We start from the raw sequence: 25,849 nt of genomic DNA, 5'->3' as shown, positions 1-25,849 counted from the left end.
CTTAGCCTGGTGCTTCTATAATAAAGTACAGTAATGAGAAAAGTTCAGCACACCGTTCATAAAATCAAAAGTAAGCTTAGCTATATGTTGGCAAATTGAATTTAAATAAAATTGAAAAAGGAAGGAAGGAAGGGAAAGAAAAAAAGAAAGGAAGAAAGAAAGAAAGAAGGAAGAAAGAAAGGAAAGAAAGAAAGAAAGAAAGAAAGAAAGAAAGAAAGAAAGAAAGAAAGAAAGAAAGAAAAGTTTGGGGTGCCTGGGTGGCTCAGTCGGTTAAGCGTCCTACTCTTGGTTTTGGCTCGGGTCATGATCTCAGGGTCCTGAGATCAAGCCCTGTGTCAGGCTCTGCGCTCAGTTGGGAGTTTGCTTAAGATTCTCTCTCCCTCTCCCTCAGCCCCTCCCCCTGCTCTCTCTCTTTCAATAAACAAATTAATAAAATCTTAAAAGTAAGCTAGATTTGTGCTTATAGGAACTGTACATTCCCTGTGTACAAATACATCCGTGGTATATAAAGAAGCCTGTGTGTACATCAAGGCATAGTAGTGTGTTTGCAAAGGTTTGCGGTTGTGCCGTTGTGTGCAGACACGTCCATCCGTGTGCCTGTGTGTCAGGCTAATTAGAGATGTCTAAGACTGAGACACATGCAAAATCACTCAGGAAGGCAGTTTCTAAGTCATTACTTTTTATTTTGAAAGATTTGTCAAACTCCCCACATCGTGGCAAGAGTTTGCACGATTAATAAGAAGCAGCTTTTTCATGAAATGCTTGGAGGTGAACGAGTTCTCAGCCTGTGAGATCCGACCATCCCATGGACTTTGAAGTTTCTCTTGATTAATAGGAGGAAAAACGTGAGAAAGGGAGAAAAGGAAGAACATGCTGGAAACTGAGGGAAAGACCTCTTGTGACAGCTATCCAAATGTGAAAACAAAACAAAACAAAACCAATTCACCAACACCACTTTTTCTATTTTACAATTTTTCTACACCTTGCTCTTGACCTTGGCCTCTCTGGTCAAAACAGCCTCCCAGTCCTGCGTTTCCCAAAGACAGCTAGGAGGGGAGAAGCCCTACAGGGTGTGGTGATCCACCCCCCAGCGGCCTGGCGGATTCCAGAGAACTGCTGTACCACCCCAGCTCCCAAAAGTTTGTACAAACAGCCTAACATGAAGAGAAATGGCACTGAAGGATGAGAGGAAAATGGTGAGGAACTGGGTTTATATGAGAATTAATATGTTTTCCTAACACAGACTCAGGTCCTGGCTGTGAGTGACCGCCTTGTCATCTGCGGCTCTGGCTGCTGGGCTCTGCAGGACTTTCTCCCACTAGTTCCCCAGCCCCAGAAACATCCTTGCCAGCATCACGTGCCTGCTACTTCCCTTCGCCCACCTTCAGGCCACATGAGGGCGAACCCCCAGCAGCCAATACCCTGAAATAAAACGAACACAAAGACTAACTTGGTGAGCATTAGTCTCAAACTGAGAAACAGAGAGAAAATCTGAAGATGCAATGTGTCGAAGGCAGACGCGAGCAGATCAAAGTTCCCACCCCTACGCCACTAGGACACGAGGCAGCGCAGCAAATGGCAAGAGAAGGGGACCGTTAGTGGGTGAGCAAGAGGCGTCGACAGCCGTGTGATGACTAAGAATGTCATGACTTGGGTTACAATTTTCATTTTTAGCACCGTTAATGTATTCGCTTAAATCTATATTAGCACCTTGTCCCCAGGCAGAACAACAGACCATCCAAACATTTTAAACATTGGGGGAAACAGGAAGGGAAAGATCAAAGAGGGAGGATCCGGGACTGCGGAAGGAGGCGTGGATTTAGATCACCAGATCCTTGTCAATATCCTCTGCAAAGCAAGATGAGAAAACAGAATTAGAAGTGAGGCCCTGAACAGGGGAAGACGGCTTCCCCAGCAGTCGGTGGGTCCCCCCCACCCCAGGCCAGCGGTCGGGGGACCAGCCCAAGGTCACCCAGGAGGTTGAAGACTGAGAACTGTGGTCTCCCTGACCCCGGCCTGTTCCTGTCACTCACACCCGCTGCCAAGTGACACTTCCTATCCCCTCTCTAGGTGCCTGCCAGCTACCAAAATAGTGCGAGGCACAGACCGAGTGCTGCCCTTGAGGAAGAGAAAGAGAAAGGGGATGGACCAGAAGGCGCCCGAGAAAGCAAGGCCCACCCGGACGGGAAGAGCAGAAAAAGGAGTTAACGAGGCACAGAGAGGGCACAGGACAGTGGCCCCTTTGCTCAGACACTCACGCTCCTTGATGCCGAAGCAGCCCGCCCACTCGTCCAGGGCGATGTACTTGTCATTGTCCAGGTCACAGGTCTCAAAGAAGCGGGTGGTGCAGTGCTCCATGGGGATGAGGGGTGCACGCAGTGGGGCCAGCTCCGTGTGGGACAGGTACCTGCGGGCAAGAGGTTGGAGGGCCTGAGGCATGGGAAAGCCCCCCCATTCCACGAGAGCCAGGGGAGAGCGAGCCTGCCCCACAGAGCAGAAGGAAGGGGTGTGCAAGCAGAACAGGAAGCCGGGATCCTAGGCTACCCCTCGCCGTACCCCGGACCTGCGGTGGGGCTTAGAGCAGGCACTGTCCCCCTCTGAGCCTGTTTCTCCTCCATCGAAGCGGGGAGAGTTGACCATAATGTCTAAGAGCCCTCTCCGTTCTGAGATCCCATGGATTCGTAACAAAGGCCTCTCGGTGCATTTAACTATTTCCTAATTGGCTGAGAACTGGGGCAAAGAAACTTAAATTGAAAATATTCTGCTATTGGTAGGCCAGAATCTGGTATGAAACCACAATGTGTGTTTCTGGTGGACACACATTTGTGTAGCTACAAATGCATAGGAAAGAGTCTAAGTGTGCTTGAGTGGCTCAGCCGGGTAAGCTCTCCGACTCTTGATTTCAGCTCAGGTCATGATCTCAGGGTCGTGAGATAGAGCCCCACGTCGGGCTCTGTGCCTGGGCATGGAACCTGCTTAAGATTCTCTCTCCGTCTGCCCCTCCACACTGCACCCCCTCCCCTCCCTTTTAAAAATAAAGTCTAAAAAGAGATATATCAAAATGGTAACAGTGCTGCCTTCTGGGGAGAAGTGGGAAGGGACTGGGATTGGCAGGAGGGTCTAAAGAACCGTAACCTTCATGGAGCTTTAGTTTTTTGTATATCATAATGTGTGAGAAGGAGGCCTTCTCGTTTCTCTCCCACCGTCCTCCATTCCTACTCCTCCGGCCAGCCTGGACTCCAGAGCCCATGTATGAATTTTCTCCTTATTTCCCAGAGCCCTCAACTAGTTGTCCTCAAAATATTCTTCCCCAAGGGGCCACACTGTGATTCCAATTTTCTCGCTAACCCCCAGACCCTCTCGCCCCTCCTAACTCAGAAGGAATCACACAATGTGTTCGAATGGGAAGGAACACTCCCTCCTCTTACATAGTCTATCGGTCGGAAAATCAAGGCCCTAAGGGAAGCAGGGGCTCGGGCAAGGTCACCACGCAGCTCTGGGATGAGAAGAGGGGACGGCTGGATCTCCTGGCCCAGGCTGGAGCACTTTCCCAGATGCACCGCCCCCATCGCCCCAGCTGGAAGTCTCTTCTCCTGGTCCTTTCATGGTGGTGGAATCCAGATGCTCAGCCTGAGTTCCAGATGTCCTCCTGACTTTTCCCTCCCCCCCCACCGTGAGTGACTCAGTTGGATCCCAGCCATGGAAAGAGCCTGGGAGAGAAGCAGCAGGGAGTTTCCCAGAGCTCAGGAGACCCCGGCCGCAGGGGATGGCCGACAAGGTGGGCGGACTCCAAGCACACAGCCTGCACGGAGAACCAGGGGTGAGCCTCCAGTAAGGAGCACCCCTGTACAGAGTGTGCTCCCCCAGGCATGTCAACAGCATGCCCCATCCTTCTCTGCCCCCCCAAGAACACCCGGCAAAAGGAGACCAGAAAGCTGTGCCGAGGGTCTGACAATCACTACTCGGCCTCACGTGCAGCAGGCCTCCACCTGCACCTTCTGGGAGCCTTTTTACTTGTTTCTTCGATCGTCAGAAGCCCATCATCACCCACAGCGTGAGCTTCCCGGGGTCAGGGACCATGTCGGTTCTGATTACTGTTAAAGCTCCTGCCTGGAATAGCGCTGAGCACATAACAGACGCTCAGTAAGTGTTTGCTGACAGCTGCCTGACTGCTCTGTGGTGGACTTGCACGGCTCTTCACATTTGGACAAGAAGCAAGAACAATTAAACCAAGGCTTGCAGCGTGGATGGGATTGGCTCCGTGGATGTTGCCCTATCGGGGCCGGGTCTCAGGTCCTGCTGAGGGACTGTGAGCACGCAGGCTGCCCCACCTCCGCCGCGCTGGCCCAGGGAGTCTGAGCGCCTCCCTAGCTCAGTCTCCCTCAACTAACGGAGACGCAAGGCCAGCATGCACAGGGGTAAGGAGGGATTTTCAGTTCCCTCGGACTTCCACTTCTTCTGGCATGAAAACGTATTTGGCTTTCTTCCCCTCGGTCCTGCGTGTTTTCTCCTATGCCTGCTCCTCCTTGCCTCGGCCCCTGCGCAAACAAACTGTGGGCTGCAGGGCTGGGAGCAGCAGAGACGGCCGAGAGGGTTTCTGACCAGACCCAGTGCACCTGCCAGCCCTGACCTGTGACACTGTCTATACCAGCGCCAAGGGATCCAAGGGCCGGAGGCCTTACCCGTCAATGGGGTGCTGGTCCAGCTGGCCAAACTGCCAGTGCACAGGGAAGATGTACATGTTGTAGTTCTTCTCAAAGTCCCGGGCCAGCAGCTCCACGGGGTGGTCTCCAGCCTCCAGGCGCTTCTCGTTCTCGTGGATCTTCTTCACCTGTGAGAGCAGACGCTGCGTGACAAAGGGTCCAGCGGAGACAGTCCAGGCCAGTCAGGGCCTCTCCACTCCTGACAGCAGGCCAGAGCCAGAAGAGGCCAGCTAAGGCCAAGGTTCAAAATGAGGGAAGAAAGAGGCAGAGATGGGTGCCAGTATCTCATCCACAAAAGCGGAGGCCTGGGCTGATCTCAAAGGAGTCTATCTCCATAGAGCTGCCCCATCAAACTCATCTGGGGAGTGTGTTAAAATGCAGCTTCCTGGACCTGGTTTCACAGAGACCCTGATTCTATAGGCATGAGGTAGGGTTCAGGAATCTGTACTTTATCAGTACTCCAAGTGCTCCATAGATCCAATAAAGCATAAGATCCACAGACTCCGAAGGAGAAAAGCTTAGGGCTGTCTGTGTCCCTTTGTGTTTAACACTGGGCTAAACCAATGAACTGAGCAGGTCTCTTGATTACAAGACTTCTCAGGGTCCTTAAGAAGTGAACGCATACAGTGGGCCTCCAGAGGCCGTGAGACGTCTGTGTCCCAGCACCCAGAATGAGGGCACTCGTCAGAGCAGGGGTTGAGGCTCCCACCTGGGGGCCTAGTTTTAGGATTGGGACCTTGTGGATCTCAGCAAGCGTGGGGCCAGGAGCCATCTGGCTCAGAGCTGGGCAGAGGCCTGGGACAGGCCAGAAAGGGGGCACTTACTCGCAGCTTCTGCTTCTCGGTCAGAAGGTTGTTGTCCTCATCCCTTTCATACAGAGTGACCAGAACGTTCTTGAGCCAGTCCCGCATGCGCAGAGGGAATTCAGTCAGCTCGGAGTCCAGGCAGGGGGGGATGTCTAGGTTCAAAACACAGGAGTTGCCAGCACAGCCCCTGACCCTGCATGCCTGGGGGCCGACGTGCCAGCTAGGCCAAGCTTCCCACCCCGGGCCCCTCCTATAGCTAGCTCCATCAGCAACCTTGGCTCAGTGGGCGATTCGGCCTTTCTGGGCCAGTGTCTTCACCCTAGTGAGCAAAGGAGACCGTGTGGAGGGAAGAATGCTCTGCAAATGGAGACACAAAGACATGCCTGCTGTTCCCTTGGCCTAATCTGATCTGCTAAGGTAAACGGGTCACTCCAGTGACTCTTGCACCTTTCTGCATGATGGGGCCTGAAAGACAGAGGCCCAGGTCCCACACTGGTGATTCCAACCATTGGGAGAGGTTTGAAGCTGAGAGGCTGAGGAATAACGTCTATCCATAAGCCCAGGTTAGCTGGGGTGGGGAGGTCAGTAATGCTTACCCACCAGAACATTCTTCATGATAATGATTCTATCCTGATCTTTGGAACTTAGAATACCAGAATGTCAGACCAAGTCCACCCTCTTATTGGTCTTATTGGTTAGCATGGGGAGAAGGAGCTTGCTCAAGGCCACATGATCAGAACCTTATCCACCATCCAGGGCATATGGTTGTCCTGGGGCTTAGAGGCCTATCTTTCCCTCATCCTAAGTCTAGGGCAAGTTCCCTCTGTGGTTAGAAGCACTACCTTCTCCACCACCAGCTGAGGAGTAGACGGGAACATCTGTAGTGGACACACTAGGAGTTGGAGCAAGTGAACAATATGCCCCAGAGGACAGTAAAAGCCACTTGGTGAAAGGCCCCTTGGCACACTCCTCAGTCTCACTGCCCAAAGATTCCCATCAACACTCCTTCCCCAGTCCTCCTTCCCCTCCCCCTGCCTCCTTCCTGTGCCTTCTCATTTCATGCCCTGGGTCCCAGAACTGGGAAAGTGGGGCTGACCACAGGAGAACCTGGTTTTCTTCTCCACCTTTGTGCACTCTGTATACCTGAGGCAGGTGAGTGGCCCTCCCCCATGGCATGTAATACCAGAATATACCAGGCACACAACACAACATGGGTGTTATCTTGGAGGAGGACCAGATGTACCCAGGAGACACCTAGGCCAGTGAAATCTGCACCTGGAATCACTAACAAAAAGCTGGACAAAGGGGACCTGGGTAGCTCAGTTGGTTAAGAATCTGCCTTTGGCTCAGGTCACGATCCCAGGACCCTGGGATTGAGCCCTGCATTGGGCTCCCTATTTAGCAGGGAGCTTGCTTCTCCCTCTCACTCTATCTCCTGCTCCCCTTACTTGTGCTCTTTCTCTCTCTCTCTCTCTCTTTTTCTCTCTTTCTCTCCCCCTCTCTCTCTGTCAAATGAATAAATAAAATCTTAAAAAAAAAAAAAAAAAAAGCTAGACCATATCCTGGCATTCTTTCCCCCAAATACCTAACTCCCAGGTTTCTAGAAGAGGATGGTTCATCTTTTTCAAGTGGGCAGTTAGGAATGTGATGGAGTGAAAATGCCGAGGATATGGCAACACCGAGTAACAGGGCCTAAAGGGAACTGACAGGCATGCCCCATATTTTAAAGCATTCAAATTCAAATATTTTCAAAACACTTTATAGGCCCAGGGTGCCTGGCTGGCTCAGTTAGAAGAGCATGTGACTTTTGATCTCAGAGTTGTGAGTTTGAGGTTGTGTAATGCAAGAGATTACTTAAATTTTTTTAAAAATTGTAAATGAAACAAAAATCTGTTATAGGCCCAGAGAGAACATCATTTTTGCCTTACAATATTGAAGCAGTAAAGATTTGGGTTAGCCCTATAGAAGAGCATCCTCATCATTAGAGAAGAAGAATGCGGTGTGTTGGATGCCAGCAAGAGGCTCCAAAAATCCACCCTGACCTTGTGCTTCCACAATTGCTCAGTCCTTCCTGGGAGGCGTCCTAAATGCAGAGCCCAGAGGAAGCTACTCGTAGACAATCCTCTCCTTTTATAAATGGCAATCCTGAGGCTCAGAGAGTGGAAGAGACTTGCCCAATGTCACCTAGCATGGGGCGGCAGAGCCTGTGTCAGCACCAGATCAGGGCTCTTCTGCGAGATGGGAGCCTGGAAGAGCCACCAGGACAGACTCACATTTGCAAGGCCCAATGTAGTCCAGGTGGAGTTTGTGGCCTTTCTTGGTGCCTTCCAGGGTGCACTTGGTGGCAAAGAAGTGGCAGGAAGAGTCAAAGGTCTTGTTGTCGTTGCTGCATACCTGTCGGCAAAAAGCACAGAGCACCTCGTCTTCACTTCCAAAGCCCTTCGCTGGCACCACCATCTTTGCCCATTTCAGAGGTGGAGACACAAAGGGCCAGGCGAGGAATGCAATGAGCCCAAGGCCAAGCAGTGACTTAGTGGTGGGGCTGCAATAAGAACCCGCTCTTTGGGCTCCCGGGCCGATGTTCAGCCCCTGCTGAGAGCCACAGGTGGTCTCCGAGCAGAGCTACAACAGAATCAGGCTGAGACATGGGAAAACAAATCTGGCAGATCTGGAAAGGATGAGTTAAAGATGCAGATGGCAAAAAAGGCAGAGGGTACAGGAGAAAGTTACCACAGAGAGCCTGGGATTGCTATGCTTAGAAAGACCCGCTTGCGATGTTGGCCCTTGGCTGGCATCCAAGAACTTGGCTGGTAAACAAGTCCCTGTGCTGCCATAAAACTTTCCATAGAAGATAAGGACGCCTCACTGTGCCTAGACTGCTTGTACAAACAATTCGGTTTATGCTGAACGTCTGCTTTCCTTCTGGGAGTCTGGAATTTGGGTATGTGCTAGGCAGAGGGTGCCTACGTGACCAGTCCTCAATGAAAACTTTGAATGCTAAGTCACTAATGGATTTCCTTGAGCAGAAACATTGCTCCCATGTGCCAGTATCTTTGTAGCTGAGGAAAGAGTGCATTTTGTAAGACCCCTCATGCAGGTGGAGAAAGGAAGCAAGCCGTACGTGGGTTCCTCCAGACTCTCCCTATGTCTTGTTCCAGTATTTTTTAGCTATGTGTCTTTAACATGCCACTGCAGTAAGTCTTCACTGTGAGTACAACTGTACATTGAGGCATGCGAGTCCTCCTAATGAATCTCTGTACATGGGGGTGGCTGAGCAGAGGTGCTGAGGGCAGAACAAGGACAGTGGCACTATCTCTGTCAGGAGGCTGGGAGCCTTGTGTCAAACCTCCTGTATGTGCTCACTCAAAATTGCTTATATATCACTGCAGAGGGAGAGTTGATGGGCACTGGAGACCAGTGGGATGGGAGGAAAAGGGGTGAAGAGGAGGGAAGAGTTGGCAAGGATGCTAAACGTTGGGGCCCATAGGAGAAGTTGTACTGGGGAGAGACTAAAGATGGAGAACCCAGATAGGAGGTTATGGGAATAACATTGATACCAGATTTGCTATCCTGAGCTAGGCCATCACTAGCACATTGGTTGTCTTGAGTGGGCACTCAACAAATAATCATATGGATGGATGAATGGATGGTTGGATAAATGAGTCCGATTGGAGGCAGAATGGATGGGTTTGAAAGATTTTTTTATATAGCATATGTTGGGTACTAAGTACTTCCTAACAAATCCACACAATAGCCCTATGAAATAAAGCCTATTTCTACACCCACTTTAGAGATGAGAAAGCTGAGACTTGGGAAAGTTCTGCACTTAGTTAAGATCTAACAGCTAAGTTAAAAGGGTGGCAATGAGGTTTGAAGTCAACCTTCAGTCTGACCCCAGAACCCATATTTTTGGGCCTGATGCTTTGCTAGGCTACTCCCAAGCAGAGAAAGCCCCTATCTCAGTGTCTGATGCTCTTGATATATTCCTTTCTAGATCTGGTGAGGAGCTGGGAACCTGTTGGTGCCACATAAATTCTTGCTGGTTGCTGGAGAGACCCAGTGACAGGCAGAGGCTTCAGAGCCTTACTTCCACTTTGTGACTACATGGCAAAGGAACTTTTGAGACTAGAGCTGCCCCATAGAGCCACCAAGCCACTAGTGTTCTGGGCAGCCACTCCATGTTTGCAAGGGCTTGATCCCCCAACCCCCTACCCTTACCTTCTCAAAGTCGCCAATGGGACCAGGGCAGCTGGTAGGGTCCTGGCACACACACATGGGAGTATTGTTCTCATCCAGCTCACACACTTTGCCATGTTTGCAGTGGTGGTTCTGGCAGGGGTCTGGTGGAGTACAAGGACATGTAGTTAGCACCACCGGGTCCACCCCAGCCCAACCAGACTGATCCTTGGGTAAAACTGTCGCCCATGGCCCCCACTCTGGGCTTTGGACAATCCTGAGTCCTTTCTCTTCTGCTGAGCCCAGCAATCGGCATTTAAGGGAGAAATTGGCTCCGTCTGGGGATTAGAGATTCAGTGTGAGGTCAGGGTCAGGTACTTTTTGGGGAGTTGCAGGCTTAATCTGGGACCTAGGAGCACTGGATACCATGTAACTCCCTTGAGGATTGAAATAACCACTGTGTTCTCAGCTCTCTGTTCCTCAGTGATAGTGAGGCATTTGGGTATTATAAAATAACCTTTCAAGAATGACTTGGAAAATCGGCTGTTGTCAGGGTGCCAAGGAGCCGTGAGGCCAAGCAAAACAGACTTGAGTGGCCATAAAGGAAGAGGGAGAAGAGCCCTGAGGCCCACACTGAACAATAGAGCCCAGCTGTGTCTGGTAAACACCGGATGAGGGTGGGCCTGGAGGAGGGGAGGAACAGACTCAGTAGATGCCCCTCTACTCCAACAAAAACTCTGTGCCTTCAGGATGACAGCTCAATCTAGCCGTTTCCTCCTGATACATGATTTGGGGTATTTTAGTCATTCTTTATTGGATGCTTGCCCTCCCAGGCACTGAGCCAAGTGCTCTGGTGCCTCATCTTGTAATCCTCCAGCAGCTGTATGGTGAGGGTCTTCATCATTCCTGCATTAGAGATGAGGAAGCTGGGCTCAGAGGAGCTAAGCAGGCTGTCGGAAGGCACTCTCAGCATGAGTCAACAAGTTTAGAGGCAAACCTAGGTTGGTTGCCTCCCAGGTCCTTGCTTTAACCCCTTGGGTATGATGCCTCTGTACTCTGTGGGAAGGAGATGCCAGCATGGTGGGCTGGAGATGAAGGACATTTCTCTCTTTCTGGCACCTACTCCAAGGGTAGTATTATATGAGCTATGTCGTGAAACCCAACTTTGGAATCAGGGCAAATAGCTGTGAGGGGGGAAGGCCATTTCCAGCTTGGGAACATCCCTTCCTGACACTCACAGAATTGACAGACTGGCTATACATAGATCATTCCTAGATTCCAGAGAATATTCCTAACCTTTGAGTCAACAGTTTCTCCTCCACAGCCCACCCTGAATTTCCTTGGGAAAGAACATCATGTAGGCTGTCCCCATGCCCTGGGCTCAAGCATCAGAAGACAAAGACTGGTCATGACAAGACACAAGAAAGGGACCTACTTTCAGCCACCACCTCCTCTTCAGTTTCCTCAGCACCTTCATCAAATTCTCCTACTTCCACCTGCACGGGGTTGGCTCCCACAGGTCCCTGGGGTAGAGGGAGAAGGGTGAGTTAAATGGCTCCTACCCTCAGAGGTAAATGCTGGAGGGGATTTCCTTGAAGCTTCGGGTCCCACGAAAGGAGAGACAAGCTGGAAAGGTGTGCAGGCCCAGGGCACAGGAAGCACATGATGTCAGGGTCCAGAATTTGGATGGGCTCTTACAGACCCACCGAGATGCCTCAGAGGCTGGCAGAGGTGTTGGAACAGGAGGGGTACCAAGCCCGCCACCCCCGCCAGCCACATCGCAAAGCCCCCTTTATGTTTAATGTATGGGGAGACAGTGGGTGTTCACCTAAGAAAAATTGTTCCATAGCTTAAAAATAAAAAATTTCAAAATCATAGCTTCCAACTCTAGTGTGCCATGGAAGGTTTGGGAAGCATTCACGAATGCGTCAGGATTGGGGGATACACAGGATTCACATCTGTGCTGTGTATGCACATGGGAAGGGCCAAACGCCCATTCCAGGGAATGAATGTAGAGGTCTGGGGTCCCCACCCACCTACCTCTGCCACCTCAGCCACGGTTTCCTCTACCACCTCTGTCTCATCAGGCAGGGCTTCCTGTTGCTGTTGAGAAGAAAAAATGGGGTTCAGAGAGGTCAGAACGATGTGTCTCCAGCCAGAGGATCTAGGAGGGCAGCTCACTGGAGATCCCCAAGGTTATGCCTCAGGGACTGCCCTGGGTGGGGTGATGAAGGCGAACGAGAAGCCAAACACAGGGCTCATTGGAACTCTGGAGCACCCACCTTTATATATTTTATATCTGGGCCATCTATCGAAGATTTAGCTTGGGAAAGCATTTCCATTGCTTTGAACCCCTATGAATCTGAAAACCACTGATGCAGACCAACTCCTTTCATCTTAGAGTGGGACAACGGAGACCCACGAGGCGTGAACATCATGCGTTTTAACAGATGTCATTAGCTTCCCCAGGAGTGTGATATTATTATGATGATTTGGTGATTCCTTCTTGCCATGTCAACTTGGGAGTGGGAAGCAGCAAGAGGAGCCTGGCTGGCTAGGCCTTCTTCTGAAAGTAATGCTAACCCTGCCAAATCTTCTGGCAAAATGGACCTGCCAGAGCCCACCATCACTCACACCTCCTAGTGGAGAGAGGATGAGGGAATCAGGGGTTGAGAGAAGCTGTCGGCCGGCCGCATGCTTCTTCCTCCGTCTTCCGCTATTGGCTTCCAGTTTAGCTTTGGATGACTACTACTAGCCCCCTGCAAGCAGGTCTTGGCGGGAGTGTCTGTCAGGGTGCTCCACACTCTCCTGGCCAAGAAGCAGGGCCAGGACTCAAGCTCAACTAGACTGGCTCTCCTTGAATTGCTTTTAAATCTTCTTGGCACGTTTTCTCAAGATACTACTGGAGCAGATCCATTCAGATAGCAGCATCTCCAAGACCATCTACTTGTTCTTACCTCTCAGATCCTGAACCTGCCCTTTTCCAGTCTTCCCTAACATCTTTGATTTTATGATTTACAACTGTATCTCCTCACCCCCAATTTGGCCAGATTGGAGCCTGTTGCTTGCCATCAAGTGATCTGGAAACTAGCCAACCCTCTCTGTGGCTGCTATAAGTTCACCTTCTCCTTACATGGAAATATCTCTTCCCTGGATTCTCCATCCAACAGTCCTCATCTCAATTTTTCTCCTGTGCTTATTAGTGTAAGAAAAAAAATCTTTTTAAAAAATAAGGCAAATAATGAGATAGACAGGGAAGTCCCTGAGCACCCCCAAGCATCCAGAGCTAGCAGATTTGGTGCCACTGAGCTGGTGGTGTGAGGAAGACCAAGCAAATATGCTCTTTGGGTACTTACAGGGGCTGCCAAGGCCCTCCCGGCCAGGCAAAGGAGAAAGAAGATCCAGGCCCTCATGGTGCTGGGAACCCTGTGGGGAGACAGAGATTGAGAGCTGAGTGAGTGGAGGAGGGCTTCTTGATAGGGGAGCTCCTTCTGACACTGAATTCCTATGAGACGCAGGGTAATTTTAGAGGTGTGTATTAAGTTATAGTAAAAGATGGAAGAGAAATCTGCTTCCACTCAATTCTCTTCCAATCCCAACAATATGAAGAGAAACTCTCAGTGTGGTGCTAAGATGTCTCATACCTTTCTAGCACTCATCTATCTCCTTTGTTTTTTTTGTTTTTTTTTTTTTTTTTTCATCTATCTCCTTTGTAACAGAGAGCAGGTTCTGGCTCAGAGCCTCCGCAGGAAACTATATCCAGCTGGAATTCAACAAAGTTGTTTTGTCTTCTTTGTGTTTATTTTTATTGTTTCCTCCCATTTATGACAAAAGACAAAGATTTCTCCATTTATGGTAAAGATATAAAGTCTCTTTTGTCTGTACATTTACTGAAGTTTTTTTTTTGTTTTTTAAAGATTTTATTTATTTATCCATGAGAGACACACACACACAGAGAGAGAGAGAGAGAGAGGCAGAGACACAAGGCAGAGGGAGAAGCAGGCTCCATGCAGGGAGCCCGACATGGGACTTGATTCCGGGTCTCCAGGATCACACCCTGGGATGAAGGCGGCACTAAACTGCCGAGCCACCCGGGCTGCCCACATTTACTGAAGTTTTTAAAGAGTATTTCCACAAAGGTGGTTGGCTAACTAGTCAAGTTTGGGAGATACTGAGCCAGACCATCTTCAAGGACCCTTAAATCCTTGATGTTCCAGGATTCTTTTTTTTTTTTTTTTTCCTATTCCCATAACCTTCCTCCTCTTCCTTTTCCTCCTCCTTCCTACTCCTTTTGAAAGGGTGGGAAATTAATAGGCAGAAACCCCCTGCCAATTTGAGACAATGAGATCTACCTTCTAAAACAGAAAACAATAGTCTTAGAGTGTGACCAGTGGGAGCTTGAGGGTAGCCACATTTTTCTCCACTCTACCCAGAAGGCACAGCACTTCTCTGTCCCCTAGGGAAACTAACCACATATTTGCATGTGTTCATGTTGTCTCCTCTTTCCTCTTCACAGCTGAAGAATGTTAGCTAAGATCTGAAACATGTTCCTGCCCTGGTAACTGCTAAGACGTCACTCTCTAAATGCTAACCTCTTCACTCCAAAAATCTCAGGATGCCCAGGGATTTGGGAGCAGAATCTTCTCTGATGGTTCACTGCCAAAATGCCATCCCTCATAGAGGAACTGTAAGAAGGTCAATTTATTTCTTGTTCTCACTAGATGGACTTCATTTCCAAATGGCTTTAGAAAGCTCTTCTTTAGATGGATTTAAATTTACCTCCCTCTAACTTTGGTCTACTCTGTTCCTCCTATGCCTACATGAAACAGGAGTGCTCCCTCCGCCCCCCAGTAGATTTTAGGAGACATGAGCAGTGGCCATGTCTTCCCTCTTTTGCCCCCACAGACTTCTGTATTGGGCTCATTAACCCTAGCTCTTTCCAAGACTTTTCAACTGACAGAGTACCTTGGAGGTAGCCTGGCATCATGGAAAAAAAAATACTCGGTTTGAATTAAATGCCAGGGGTCCTTGATCTGCCTCAAAAGTATACTGGTGTATTGGTTAAATTGCTTGTCCTCTCCAGACTCTGTTCCCCCTTCCATCGGTTGTAAGGGTAGGACTAGGTAAGCTTAGAGGTCATAGGCTGGATTCTTGAAATGCCCTCAAAATGCTGCAGGTACACAATGGTCTTGGCATGTGTTGTCACCTGCGGTATAACCCTTCTTCACTTGGGTTATAGCATTTGAACAGTAGAAACAGGCGAGGAGGAGCAGACTTCATAATGGCCCTTTATTGTATTAAAATAGACACAAAACCTCATCTCCTATTTCATGATGTGTGTATGAAATAAAACTAACAGAAATTTAATGGGATCCTCCAGGAGGCCTGGCATTGCTTCACCCTGGCTCAACTCTCAGAGGCGCCCAGTCTTTCCAGGCAGTTGTTAGAATGTTCCTGCCCCACACAGTTGTATGCTTGTTTCCCCCAGGCCTAAGGTGGAAAAATCTCCCTGCTTGCTTTCCCATTTGGAAGATACAAGCAAGACAACCCCTGCATACGATTTTATGAATGGAACAGGAGAGAAAGCATCAATGGATGACTTGTCTGAGCCTGTTTGAAGTCAAAGGGTCAAAGTGAGACCAGTAGCTAGAAACACAAAAAGATGTTGTTTGGGCTCCAGCGACAGAAGTCATGTCATTGGAGAGATACCCTAGCTAGGACTGGACATGTAATAAGCTTCTGGTTGAAGAGCCAAGAAGACCAACATCCTCAGAGTCTGTGTCCTTCATCTGAGCAGAGAAAGCAGCTGTGCTCCCCTCTCTGACCAGGGAAAGGTTTGTTGGTCAACTTTTTTGTCTGTCCTTCCTGCCTCACCCCCTTCCTATGCTTCTTTGCCAGTGGCACACTCACCCTTCCTGCTGCTGGCTTTGCAGCCAGAACCAAAAAATAATTCTAAATCTTATAGTGTATTTAGTGTCTAAAGGCCTCACTTGTATGGAATCTATGACGCACTGGTGGACAAGGCATGGGTAGGCTCCTAGTCCCACTTTCCTGATGAGCCTGTGGTGAGAGTGGGAAATCATGCAACATTCAGGCCTCTTGCAAGTCAAACTGCCTTGACAACGTCCCTTCTCATGGAGTTGGGCTAAGCCTAATAGGGACTACGTTCAGTCCACTGTGGGAGTAGAGGAGAAAGGCAGGAAGTGACAGTGTTAAGAAAATGACCCTAAATCTTGGAGAAAGAGTTTTTTTTCCAAGTTTGGGGTTCTTTATCACCAATCCCAGAACCCTTTCTCTCCAGATGCTTTATCACCAATCCCAGAACCCTTTCCTTCCAGATAATAGGACGAGAGGGAAGGAGAACAGCTGGACTGTTCTTCCCACACAGCCATACTTCCTACACACACACAAGATCCCTCCCTGAGCCTCTCTGAAACAGGTCTGGCACCCATCTTACACAGCTAATGGGGTGCCACAGTAACCCCGGAGAGGTCAGACAGAGTCAAACCCCAACATTTAGAACACATACGTTGTCAATCAAACCTAGATCTGGTATTCCCAGTGAAAATATAAACAGCTTTGTAGAAATGACTAGTTTTAAATGAAAACTCCCTCCTTTGTGATGATGTCTATATTTGTCCTTTCCAAAGTGTCTCGGAGCATCCCACTGGAGGCTTAAGGCATATCTTGCTGTCCCATAGTACAGGTGAGAAGACTGAGGCCCAGAGAGGGGAAGGAATCTTCCAAGAGCCCCAGGGAGTGAGTGGCAGGGCTGAACGAGGGCCCAAGCAGCCCCGCTCCACCACTGGCCAGCTCTTCACCTCACACAGTTTCTCTTGGCAGCTGGTCCCACCCAGGTGCTCACCTGAATGGAGCCCGGCTGGGCTGTGAACTGGCCCGAGGTACAGGGAAAGTAGACTGGGCCAGGGGAGGAACAGGAGGTGTGTTTCCCTTGGCTTGGTGGTCATCAAATGCGGACACTGCTCACCCCCACCCCACAGCTGCCTCCTCCCCCTGTTCCGTACATCAAGTCCCTTCCTTTTGCCTTTATTTGCTCTGGAGACGGCTGAAAACCCGTCTTCAGCTGCCAGCGGGACCCGAAGCTGAGGTCACTTCTCTCTTTAGAAAGACTCTGGGGATGGAAAAGTACAGCCAGCCCCCCAGTTCATCTCCCTCAAGATATAAAGGGCCTCATCCAGGCTCTCCCTGGACACTGAAAAATCCCTGAATGTCAGAACCGGGGGACATCTGAGAATCATGGAATTTTAGATTGCAGTCTTGGAATTGTAGGCTCTTAAGAACGTGGAGCACAGAATCTGAGTTCGATTTGAGTAGAAAGAGGTTTATGGAGCAGTGCAGCCCAATAGAACCCTTTGGAGATGATGAAATTTTTCTATATCTGCATTGTCCAACATGGTAGCTATTGGCCACATGTGGTTGCCAAACACTTGAAATATTGCTAGTGTAAATGAACTGAATTTTTCATTCTACTTCATTTCAATTATTAAATTTGAGTAGCCACATGTTGATTCTGGCTACCACATCAGGGTGGTTATACAGGTAACCACGGGTTATGCAGCGTACCATAAAGGTAAGCACATCGGCTCTGGAGATAGAACTCATGGGTTCAAATCCCCACTCGGCCACTTAGCAGCTGTGTGACATTCAGAAAGTGACTTTCCCTCTCGGGGCCTCAACTCATTTCTCCATCTGTAAAACAGAAATAATACACCTACCTTGAAAGGCTCAGGACGATTCATATGAGAGAATACGAGGAGTAAGCAATGTTGCTTGGAAGAGCATCTTAAAAATCCAAGGATCCCAGAATCTCCATCCCCCTCAAAAAAAATCCAGGGCAAGAACCCCGGCTCTTTGTGTTTCTCCCAAGGAGAAATGGTGCCGAAGTGGAACAAAGGAGACACTGCTCCTCTTGGTCAAGGGGACACCAGCCCAGCTTCCAGAGAACACAGTGAAGAAGCCTGGGCCCCCGGCTGGCCTCTTAGTTGGGCTGCTGACGCAAACCAAGCATCTCTCGCCCACTGTTTGGCTTGGAAACAAGGGTTCCAAAAAACACACGTTCCTGGTAAACAAGCCCCAAGAGAGAAAAACAAGTCTGGAGGCTAATAAAGGGACCCCCTCTGTGAGCCAAGCCCGCCAGGGAGCTGGGACTTGGAAGGCGGTCCGAGCCAGGCCAGAGAGGCGCCGCCAGAGTCGGTCGGACCTCACTAGACTCAATGCCAGGGAGCAAGCACAGCCTCTCGGAGGTGGTCTCGTGACATGGAAGTCGTGAGTCCTAGGATGCAGTCTTGGCAATGCTGCTCCCGGCTCACTGCGCAAACTTACGGAGGGCTCCTCTACTCCCTGGACCACACCTGGCCCTGCTCATCTGCACAATGAGGAGATTGTTTCAGATCAGTGGTGTTCAAAATTATGTAAGCCCTCTCTTTCAATGAGGTCTTCTGCGAAGTCCAATATTTGAAGCAGCTAAAGGCTTTTGCATTTGTTGAAACATGGATATATTATGATCTGGTCAACAAATCAGTTTGGAATTAAAAAAACAAAAGCGGGTGCAAGTGGAGTTGAGATGGGGCTGAAAGTCCTCCACGCTCAGACACCCCTTGGAGCATCTCTGGGTTCTCCCGTGGGTACAGTTGGAAAACCCTGGGGCAAGGTTGTCCTTAAGGATTCTTTCAGCCCTGATGTTCTAAGTGGGCTCAGATAGAAGCCTTTCAGAGCATCACCCCTCCCAACCTGTCCCTTGACTCTACTTCTAATTTTAATATTTCTTGCTGGAAGGGAAGAAGCTAAGGGAAATTTTTAGGGTGTTATGGGTGCTCAAGCCTAGGAGTGAAGAGGTTCTGGGGCAACTCCAAAGCAGCCCTGGAGTTTGGGACTAGAATCAGCCTAACAGAGATTCCATAAACGCACCTAAGATGCCACGTTTCACTGTTGCGTGGTGGTTAGGAGAGGCCCAGGGTGGGGCTTCAGGCTTTCCTCCTTGGCTCCCTCTAGGGGCCACTGCTGCATCTGGGTGACCACAAATGGAGGTGAGAAAGAACATCAGAATCCAGGCTGTCACATACCAAAGATAGCAAATACATGGTGAGTATGTCTCCACCTGCTCCTCTAGTGCCTGTGGCAGACATTACTAATCGATCACATGACCTTTTCCCCTAAAGTGCAGAGTGGCATCTGAATCCTGAGCATTCTCTGGCTGCCAGTACCAATGGATTAGTGTCGTCAAGCCATGTGAAACCTCTTTGCCATGCTCCTGGTTTTAGACATAGAGGAATTGAGGCTCAAAGAGGGAAAACAACTCTCTCGAGGGTCACACGGCAGGCTGGTACCGATGCTAAACTTCCAGATGTTTAGAACCATCCAGATGTTCACCTTGTTTTGCATTGTTTCTTTTTTCCTCTGATCAGTCTGGGATTCTAATGTCATGACTAAGATAAGATGACCCAGAGGGATCCCCAGATGAGATAGGTTAATATCGAGTGTCTGAAAGAACCCCATTCTGGACAGAGTTGGTATCACCATCCATATTTTTTCAGTAGACACCAAGCTGTATGTCTTGAGAGTGAGGGTAGAGCTAATTTCCTGTCTCAGACAGCTCTGACCTAGATAAGAGGAGGTGGCTTTTCTAAATAATTTTGCCAAGTTACTACTTGCTGGCTCTGGCTCTGCTCAGCCCAGCCTCCCTGAGTTCAGGGTTGGGGTCAAGATCCAGGCTCCGTGCTGTAGAGGAAAGTAGCTTCATTAATTCCCAGGTTAGGCTGAAAGCTCAGCTCCAACTCTCTCTTTCCTCCTTTAAAGATGGATCAGGCAAAGAGCCAGCATGAAGCAAATGAGCAGCCACCTACTGGATGCATCATGCTGCCCAAATGGCAAAGCCCTGCAGGCTGGGATAGGCCACACTGGCCAGCAAAGAGGGAGAAAGTACCCCTGTCACTCATCATCCACAGGGCTTGTTGCCTATGGAGGGAGGTGCACAGGTGTGAAACCAAACTGAGCAGATGAAAACCAACCCGAAAAAAAAGAAAAAAGAAAAAGAAAAGTTAGGCTCAGACATCAGTTGGCCATGTGACCTTCAGTAATTATCTTCCTTCTCTGATCCTCTGATCCTCATTATCTGTGAAGATAGAGAATACCAGTGATTTGGTATCGTATGTGTTAACGTGTCTACCTACTTGTCATAACCTGTAGTTCTGTCTGGCTCTGCACATCTGCATGTGGCTACAGATGGCAGTAGGATCTACAACCCTGACATGTTGTATATATAAATTATCTATGGCCTTGAGGACCTCTAGGTGAAGCATCGGTCCGTTTTGGCCCGTGTAGCTCAGGGCCAGGGTTTGTATGTGCACCAAGATGTATACCTGGAACTTGTCTGTGACTCAACATATCATTCAGGGGGAGGCATGTGAGAGTATGACCTTCTGTGTTTGCACATGTGTGCAGGCATTTATTTTTAGCTGTGCCCGTGGGTGTCTTTTGGTAAAATCCATGTTGCAGTCTACATCTTCATTTGTGTCTGTCCATGTTTATCTCTACCCTTGGCTACCTATCTAAATAACCTCAAAAGCCAAGTATTCTCCGGTTTACCTCACATCCTGAGTTCTTGTCTTTTCTCCACCATCCTTTCCTATTTATAGCTTATTTTAGCAAGGAAAACTGCTCTTGTAAATAACAGACCCCAGCCATGCTATTGGTTGACAAGTCTCTACAGATGGATGAAGATTTTAACAGGACTGTTACCCAAGATCCCTTAGCCCTCCTCTCCTCTTTTCAACTAGGGGGATAGGGGTTAAAAACGTAGGCCAGCTATTTCTTCTCATGAAAGCAACCTCTGGGATTTACGTTTGCAGGACTTCAGATCTGGAAGGGCCCCTAGAGACCATCTAGATTCCCCATTTAACAAATTAGGAAGCGGAGACCCAGAGAAGGGAACGGTCTTACCTAATGTCACTCACTGTGAGTTATGCCTTGCCTCTACCACCGCCTTGACCAATGCTTTTTTCACACTGGAGGGTACAACACTCTTGGGAAATACGAAGGTGCCCAAATCAAAATGGATTTAAACAATATTTACTTTGCTTAAACGTGCCTGTTAGCATTTTTGATAAAGAAAAGTTATACACAACCCTGAGATTATGGAGCTGCTGGACCAAAAAGCTGGAAATGAGTTCACCAAGTCTTTGGATGCCATAAGTTTATCAGTTCTAAAAACCCAATGCATGGGGGGGCATGGAGGCGCCACAGTTTACCAAGTGTTTCCTGTGTCTCATCCTTTCTTCTGCGCAGTATCCCTTTTGAGGTGATTGTTGTTATTGCTCTCTAACCAAGGAAGAAACTGGGGCTCAGAACGGAGGAGAATTAATTAGTTCAAGGTCAAATGACACCTTCTGACAGCAGTGGAACTAAAACTCAAGTCTTCAAACCTCGGGTCAGGGAGGTTTATCACAGCCCCACAGCTGCTCTAGGATCCTGGGAGATCAGCAGGGCAGGACCTAGAGTTTGCAGTCCTGGTATTTGGGGACTGAGTGGAGTGGGGGACATTCAGACCGAGCCTGATGTTCTGAGTGTTTCAGTGTCCCCTCCCAGCCAGCAGGCAGAGACCCTGAAAAAAAGGTTACCGTGGCAACTCACATTCCTCCCAGAATGAGTCATGGCAAAGAAGAGCCTTTCTGTGGGTGGGACTTGGAGAAAGTTTCAAAAGTTGATTTCTTCTCCAGGCATCCCTTCCCCCTCCCCCCTCCCTTTGCTCCAGGCTTTGTCGATGTGGCAGCTGAGCACTGTGAGTTAACCCTCTCTTCCCCCAACCACTCCCTTTCAAAATTGTTTATCCTCCCGCAAATATACATCTGCTTCCAGTCCCACACTCCATCTCCCACATCATCATGCCCTCTGGCTATTTGGGAAGTAGTACATCCATTTGAGGATATCTTAAGAGTAAAGGCTGTGAACACTTCTTGTTCTTGTTCTCTCTCTCTCTCTCTCTCTCACACACACACACACACACACACTACCATACAAACAATTTTAAGTGGCTTGCAGATGTCTTTAAGCTCATTCAAAAGCCAGTCCGTGGATTTCAATTTAAGAGACTTTTCCTTGAAAGTTCCAGATGATGTCAAAGACCATCAAGTCCAACCTTCTTACTTTATAGATAGGGAAACTAAGTCCAAAGGACTTACTTACCTAAGACAGCACATAGGATGTGCGCCTTAAGTCTGCCAACCTACTTATTTGCTTCTCCCTCTACTATCAGCACTTGGATGAGATAGAAATTTAACCCCGGGGAATTGCTAGTGAAAATATCCTCTCTGTGTTCTGTGTAGAATGCTGTCCTTTCTGGGGGAAAATGTGTGTCTTTCTGTTCTCTCTTGGGCAAACTGGGCTTTCTTGAAGACATGCCTCATCTCAGTGTACCCTTTTCCCTTGGTGTCCCTCAGACCCAAGGAAGTCCACTCACCAGCCAGCCAATGAAGCTAACCAAGGAAATACAGGAAAGAGTATGTCCAAAGAGGACTTAATATCCTAAAAGGCAAGATACCATTTCCATATAGAGTTTGGGCTTTCTAAACAAGGAGGTGTGAGAAGGTTGCCCGGGACTCTCTATCTTTCGTTCCCCCTCCTCCCCTTCTTGGAACATCTTTCACCACACCCAGCCTCCCACAGGATGGAGAGCCTTGGTTGGATGATATCAGATGCCTGGGGTCTTCAGATCTACACAGACTAAGGGCTCCAGCCAGTGAGTTTCTGTGCTTACACCCAGGCAGCCCAGGATGGGAACAAAGCCTAACCCAGAAGTGACTGTCTGACGGTGCTATTTCAGAGTGCGTGTGTTGGGGGGGAGGGGTCTGTGGGGGAGGATTCCAGGGAAACAGAAGCCTTCTCAGAGGTGCTGAGTAAAGGTAGAGACCCCACCACCACCACCACCACTATTTGCCCTCCAGAGATCAATGTATCGTTGATGCAGATTCCTTTTGGAAAACAGAACCCCTCCCGAGAACCAAGTCTAGGAAGTGTCTTCTCCTGGAATGAGGGAGCAGGGCAGACGTCCCCATGCAGCTGTGACCAGATCAGATTCCTAGGAACACAGGCTGCCACATTTGCGAAGGGAGCACAGAGGTTAAGCAGGCAGCCTCTGACACCAGAGAGGCAGGCACAGAGAAAGACAGAGAAAGAGAAAACCACTCTCAAAGACACAGTGAGATAATGTACCGCACACCTAAAAGAGAGACCAAGTTATGCCACCTGAAAAGCAACAGGCAGTGAGTCCGTGGCCCCTGCCCTTAGCGGGAGTGGTGATGGAGCCCTGAAGGAGAAGCACACCCTGTCCCTGACCCACAGACCTCCCAGCACTTCTCCTCTTTCTGTACCCAAACTGCAGGAGTGAGCTAGGGTGTCAGGGTGGAGCAACCAGAGAAGGGAGAGGCCAGGCAGGGTCGTGCGTACCTCAGTGGCAGGCAGGCAGCTGGCGGAGTGCGCTCTGGGCAGTGTGAAGGTCTGCAGGAATGTGGAGGGTTTAGAGCCAGGCAACAGGAAGCCACTCGCAGCTCTGGGCTGGGTCTGTCTCCCCTCCACCCCTTGGTCCCTCCTCCTCCTCCTCTGTCTCCTCCTTCTCCCCCTCCCTGCCACAGCCAAAGCCAGCCAGATCTTCCATTTCTCTCCTCCTCTTCTTCTGGTGTGCTGTCCTGACTAGGCTCCCCAACACTGGCTGCCTCAGGGGCTCTGGGGCTGCTACCTACACAGACTCATGGAGTGCCAGGGCTGGAAGGGTCCACAGGAATCATCTGGAACAATCTTCCCCTTGTTCCAAGGGGAACTGAGGCTTGGAAGGGGCAAGGGATTACCCAAAGGCTCCCAGGGGCAGAGCTGGGCCCAAGTGTCCCAACTTCATGACCAGTGATCTTTCCAAGATTAGGCAATGCCAACGAGGGCATTGCAATTCCAGGGGGCTGTATCTGTGACAAAGGCAAAGCCAGGACTGGCCTCTGTGCAGACAAGAGAAGCAGCCTCTGGTGGCATCATCGCTGATGATTGGGGGTATGATCTAAAAATAACAACTCTGACTCTAGTTGCACCACAAATAGACATATAAGAGATTTGCTTTCTAGCTGGGGAATCTGTGTCATCAGTATAGAATAGAGAAGGTGACTGATGATAATGATCATAGAAGTGGCAATAGCCACGGCTTACTGAGACTTAATAATCTTCACCAGCGAGTCCTTGACTAGGTATTGTTATTGTGCCCATTTTACTAATAATGAAACAGAGGCTCAAAGCAGCTAAGTCACTTGCCTAAGATCACCAGGTTTAAAATGGTCTGGGGAGGCTAAGTCCATCACAATTCAATTTGGTTCATTCTTATGCTACATGAACTTCTCAGAGCAACAGGTCTTGGTTGAACATTTATGAGAATATTGGGATCCCTGGGTGGCTCAGCGGTTTAGCGCCTGCCTTGGGCCAGGGCGGGATCCTGGAGTCCCAGATCGAGTCCCACATCCTTGCATGAAGCCTGCTTCTCCCTCTGCCTATGTCTCTGCCTCTCTCTATGTCTCTCGTGAATAAATAAATAAAATATTTTTTAAAAAAAGAAAATTTATGAGAATGTTGATGAATGTATGACTGTTTGTGAGTTCCAGGAACTAGCGTTCCTGGAACTTTGAGTGATGTAAGAATGGATATCTGGTCATTGTCCTGCAGGAGTTTTGGGTCTTGCTAAGAGGGCATGCCTTATGCATTAGTCCACTCACATGAGTGATACAGACTCTGGGGGTTCAGAGTGGAGGGATCCCTGGATTGGAGAAGGCTTGCTGGAATAGGTGCCTCTGGGAGCATGGATTTGGCTTGAATAACATGGAAAGGGAGAAGACAGAGAACACTCTCATAAACTTCTACATGATATGGCCTTTGCCTCTCTTGCCATCCTCTCCTTCTTACTTACTCTACTCGAGGACACTGGCCTCAGTTCTTCATGGACCCTAGCATTGTTCCCATCCCTGGTTCTTTGCACTTGCTCTTACCTCTGCCAGGGCCAGTCGCCTGTCTGAATTTCCTGTGCCTGAACTCTCCTCACCCTTCAGGTCCGTTATCATGTCATCTCCTAGAAGAGACCCCCCTGCCCCCGACCACCCACCGAAACCAGCCTCCTTGCCTCTCTCACAGGCATATTTCACACCAACTTACCCTGTCTTTTTTCCCTCCTATCATTTGTCATTATCAGAAATTATTTGTCTCCCCCACAAGGGGAGGCAGGGGTTTCACATGTCATGTTTGCTGCAATGCTCTAAATGTCTAGAACAGTGGCCAACACTGAGCTGGCATTCACTCAGTGAGGGTTGTCTTTTAATAGCATTCCAGCCTGGAATAGTGCCCAACACTTGTCTTCCAGAGACCCTAAACCTACAAAAATTGATTGTAAAAGTTTGGGTGTCTGTGCATCTTTCTGTAGAGAAGGCTCATGGCTTTCATCAAGTTCTCAAAGACTCTAGTGGGGAATCCAAGAAAGGACCTCTACTCCACATGCTCCCCAAGGCCTCTCCCTGCTCCAGGGGCGAAGAGCTGATGCTCAGCCTTGGTGTTCAATACAGGCTGCTGGCGGATTCCTCAGATATGTTTCACCATCTGGACAGATGCACATTTTTATAGGATTGGTTGCTATAGCTCCCAGGCATCATGGGGACTAAAATTAACTTAAGTGCTGTCATTTCTTTTTAAACTAAGATAATGTTTCTGATGAGAATGAGCCAATGGAACCACTCTCATGTGGCCTTTGCTTCAGGAATTGGAAAGCTCGCTGGAACTAAGGTAACACTCTGGGACAGAGGTCCCATCCAGGGGCCGCTCAAAGGCCCTGGTGGGGATAACTTGAGCCAGGATCCCTCCAAGGAAAGCTAGGTAGATTTCATATCTAGGCTAAGAGCACCTTCGGGGAAGCAGGAGCCTCTGAACCAAGAGTGACTTTGACCTAAGAAGGGAAACTGTTAGGACTGGGACTGGTCCTCTTGCCACCACCAAGGGCTTTAGAGGAAGAGAAAGAAGTACAACTGGACCAGGTGTGGCGGACCGGGGTGTGAGTCCCTGCTCTACCACTGAGTCAGTGACTTTGGGCTCATCTCCACCCCCAATTGTCTACCTGTAAATAGATTAGACAGT

The 25,849-nt window shown here is 49.2% G+C and overlaps 1 protein-coding gene across 2 annotated transcripts; it reads right to left on the bottom strand.

Annotated features, from left to right (window-relative positions):
- Positions 1-662: 662 nt before the first annotated feature.
- SPARC (secreted protein acidic and cysteine rich) lies at positions 663-23,301 on the bottom strand. Of its 2 annotated transcripts, none has more exons than XM_077895816.1 (10): positions 23,147-23,301; positions 13,042-13,111; positions 11,726-11,788; positions 11,121-11,208; positions 9,728-9,849; positions 7,783-7,903; positions 5,528-5,661; positions 4,683-4,831; positions 2,259-2,407; positions 663-1,848 (listed from the first exon to the last, which is right to left on the bottom strand). In XM_077895816.1, exons 2-10 carry the CDS (start codon positions 13,096-13,098, stop codon positions 1,820-1,822), a joined length of 912 nt encoding a protein of 303 aa, XP_077751942.1. In that variant the 5' UTR covers positions 13,099-13,111; positions 23,147-23,301; the 3' UTR covers positions 663-1,819. The 2 variants fall into 2 exon arrangements, with proteins under 2 accessions (XP_077751942.1, XP_077751943.1); XM_077895817.1 differs by lacking the exon at positions 23,147-23,301 and adding an exon at positions 17,422-17,573.
- Positions 23,302-25,849: the final 2,548 nt, after the last annotated feature.

This window comes from Canis aureus, chromosome 4 (assembly GCF_053574225.1).
Source record: "Canis aureus isolate CA01 chromosome 4, VMU_Caureus_v.1.0, whole genome shotgun sequence".
In the NCBI taxonomy this organism is placed as follows: domain Eukaryota; kingdom Metazoa; phylum Chordata; class Mammalia; order Carnivora; family Canidae; genus Canis; species Canis aureus.
The sequence above is the reverse complement of the archived record's forward strand: the minus strand, read 5'-3'. Positions and strand labels throughout refer to the sequence as shown.

Excerpts from the sequence above, each read along its gene's own strand:
- SPARC (XM_077895816.1), bottom strand. The coding sequence starts at position 13,098 with ATGAGGGCCTGGATCTTCTTTCTCCTTTGCCTGGCCGGGAGGGCCTTG. Across the intron at positions 11,209-11,725 it reads CCGTGGCTGAGGTGGCAGAG|GGACCTGTGGGAGCCAACCC; the intron begins GTAGGTGGGTGG and ends CCTCTACCCCAG. Across the intron at positions 7,904-9,727 it reads CCATTGGCGACTTTGAGAAG|GTATGCAGCAACGACAACAA; the intron begins GTAAGGGTAGGG and ends TTTTGCCGACAG.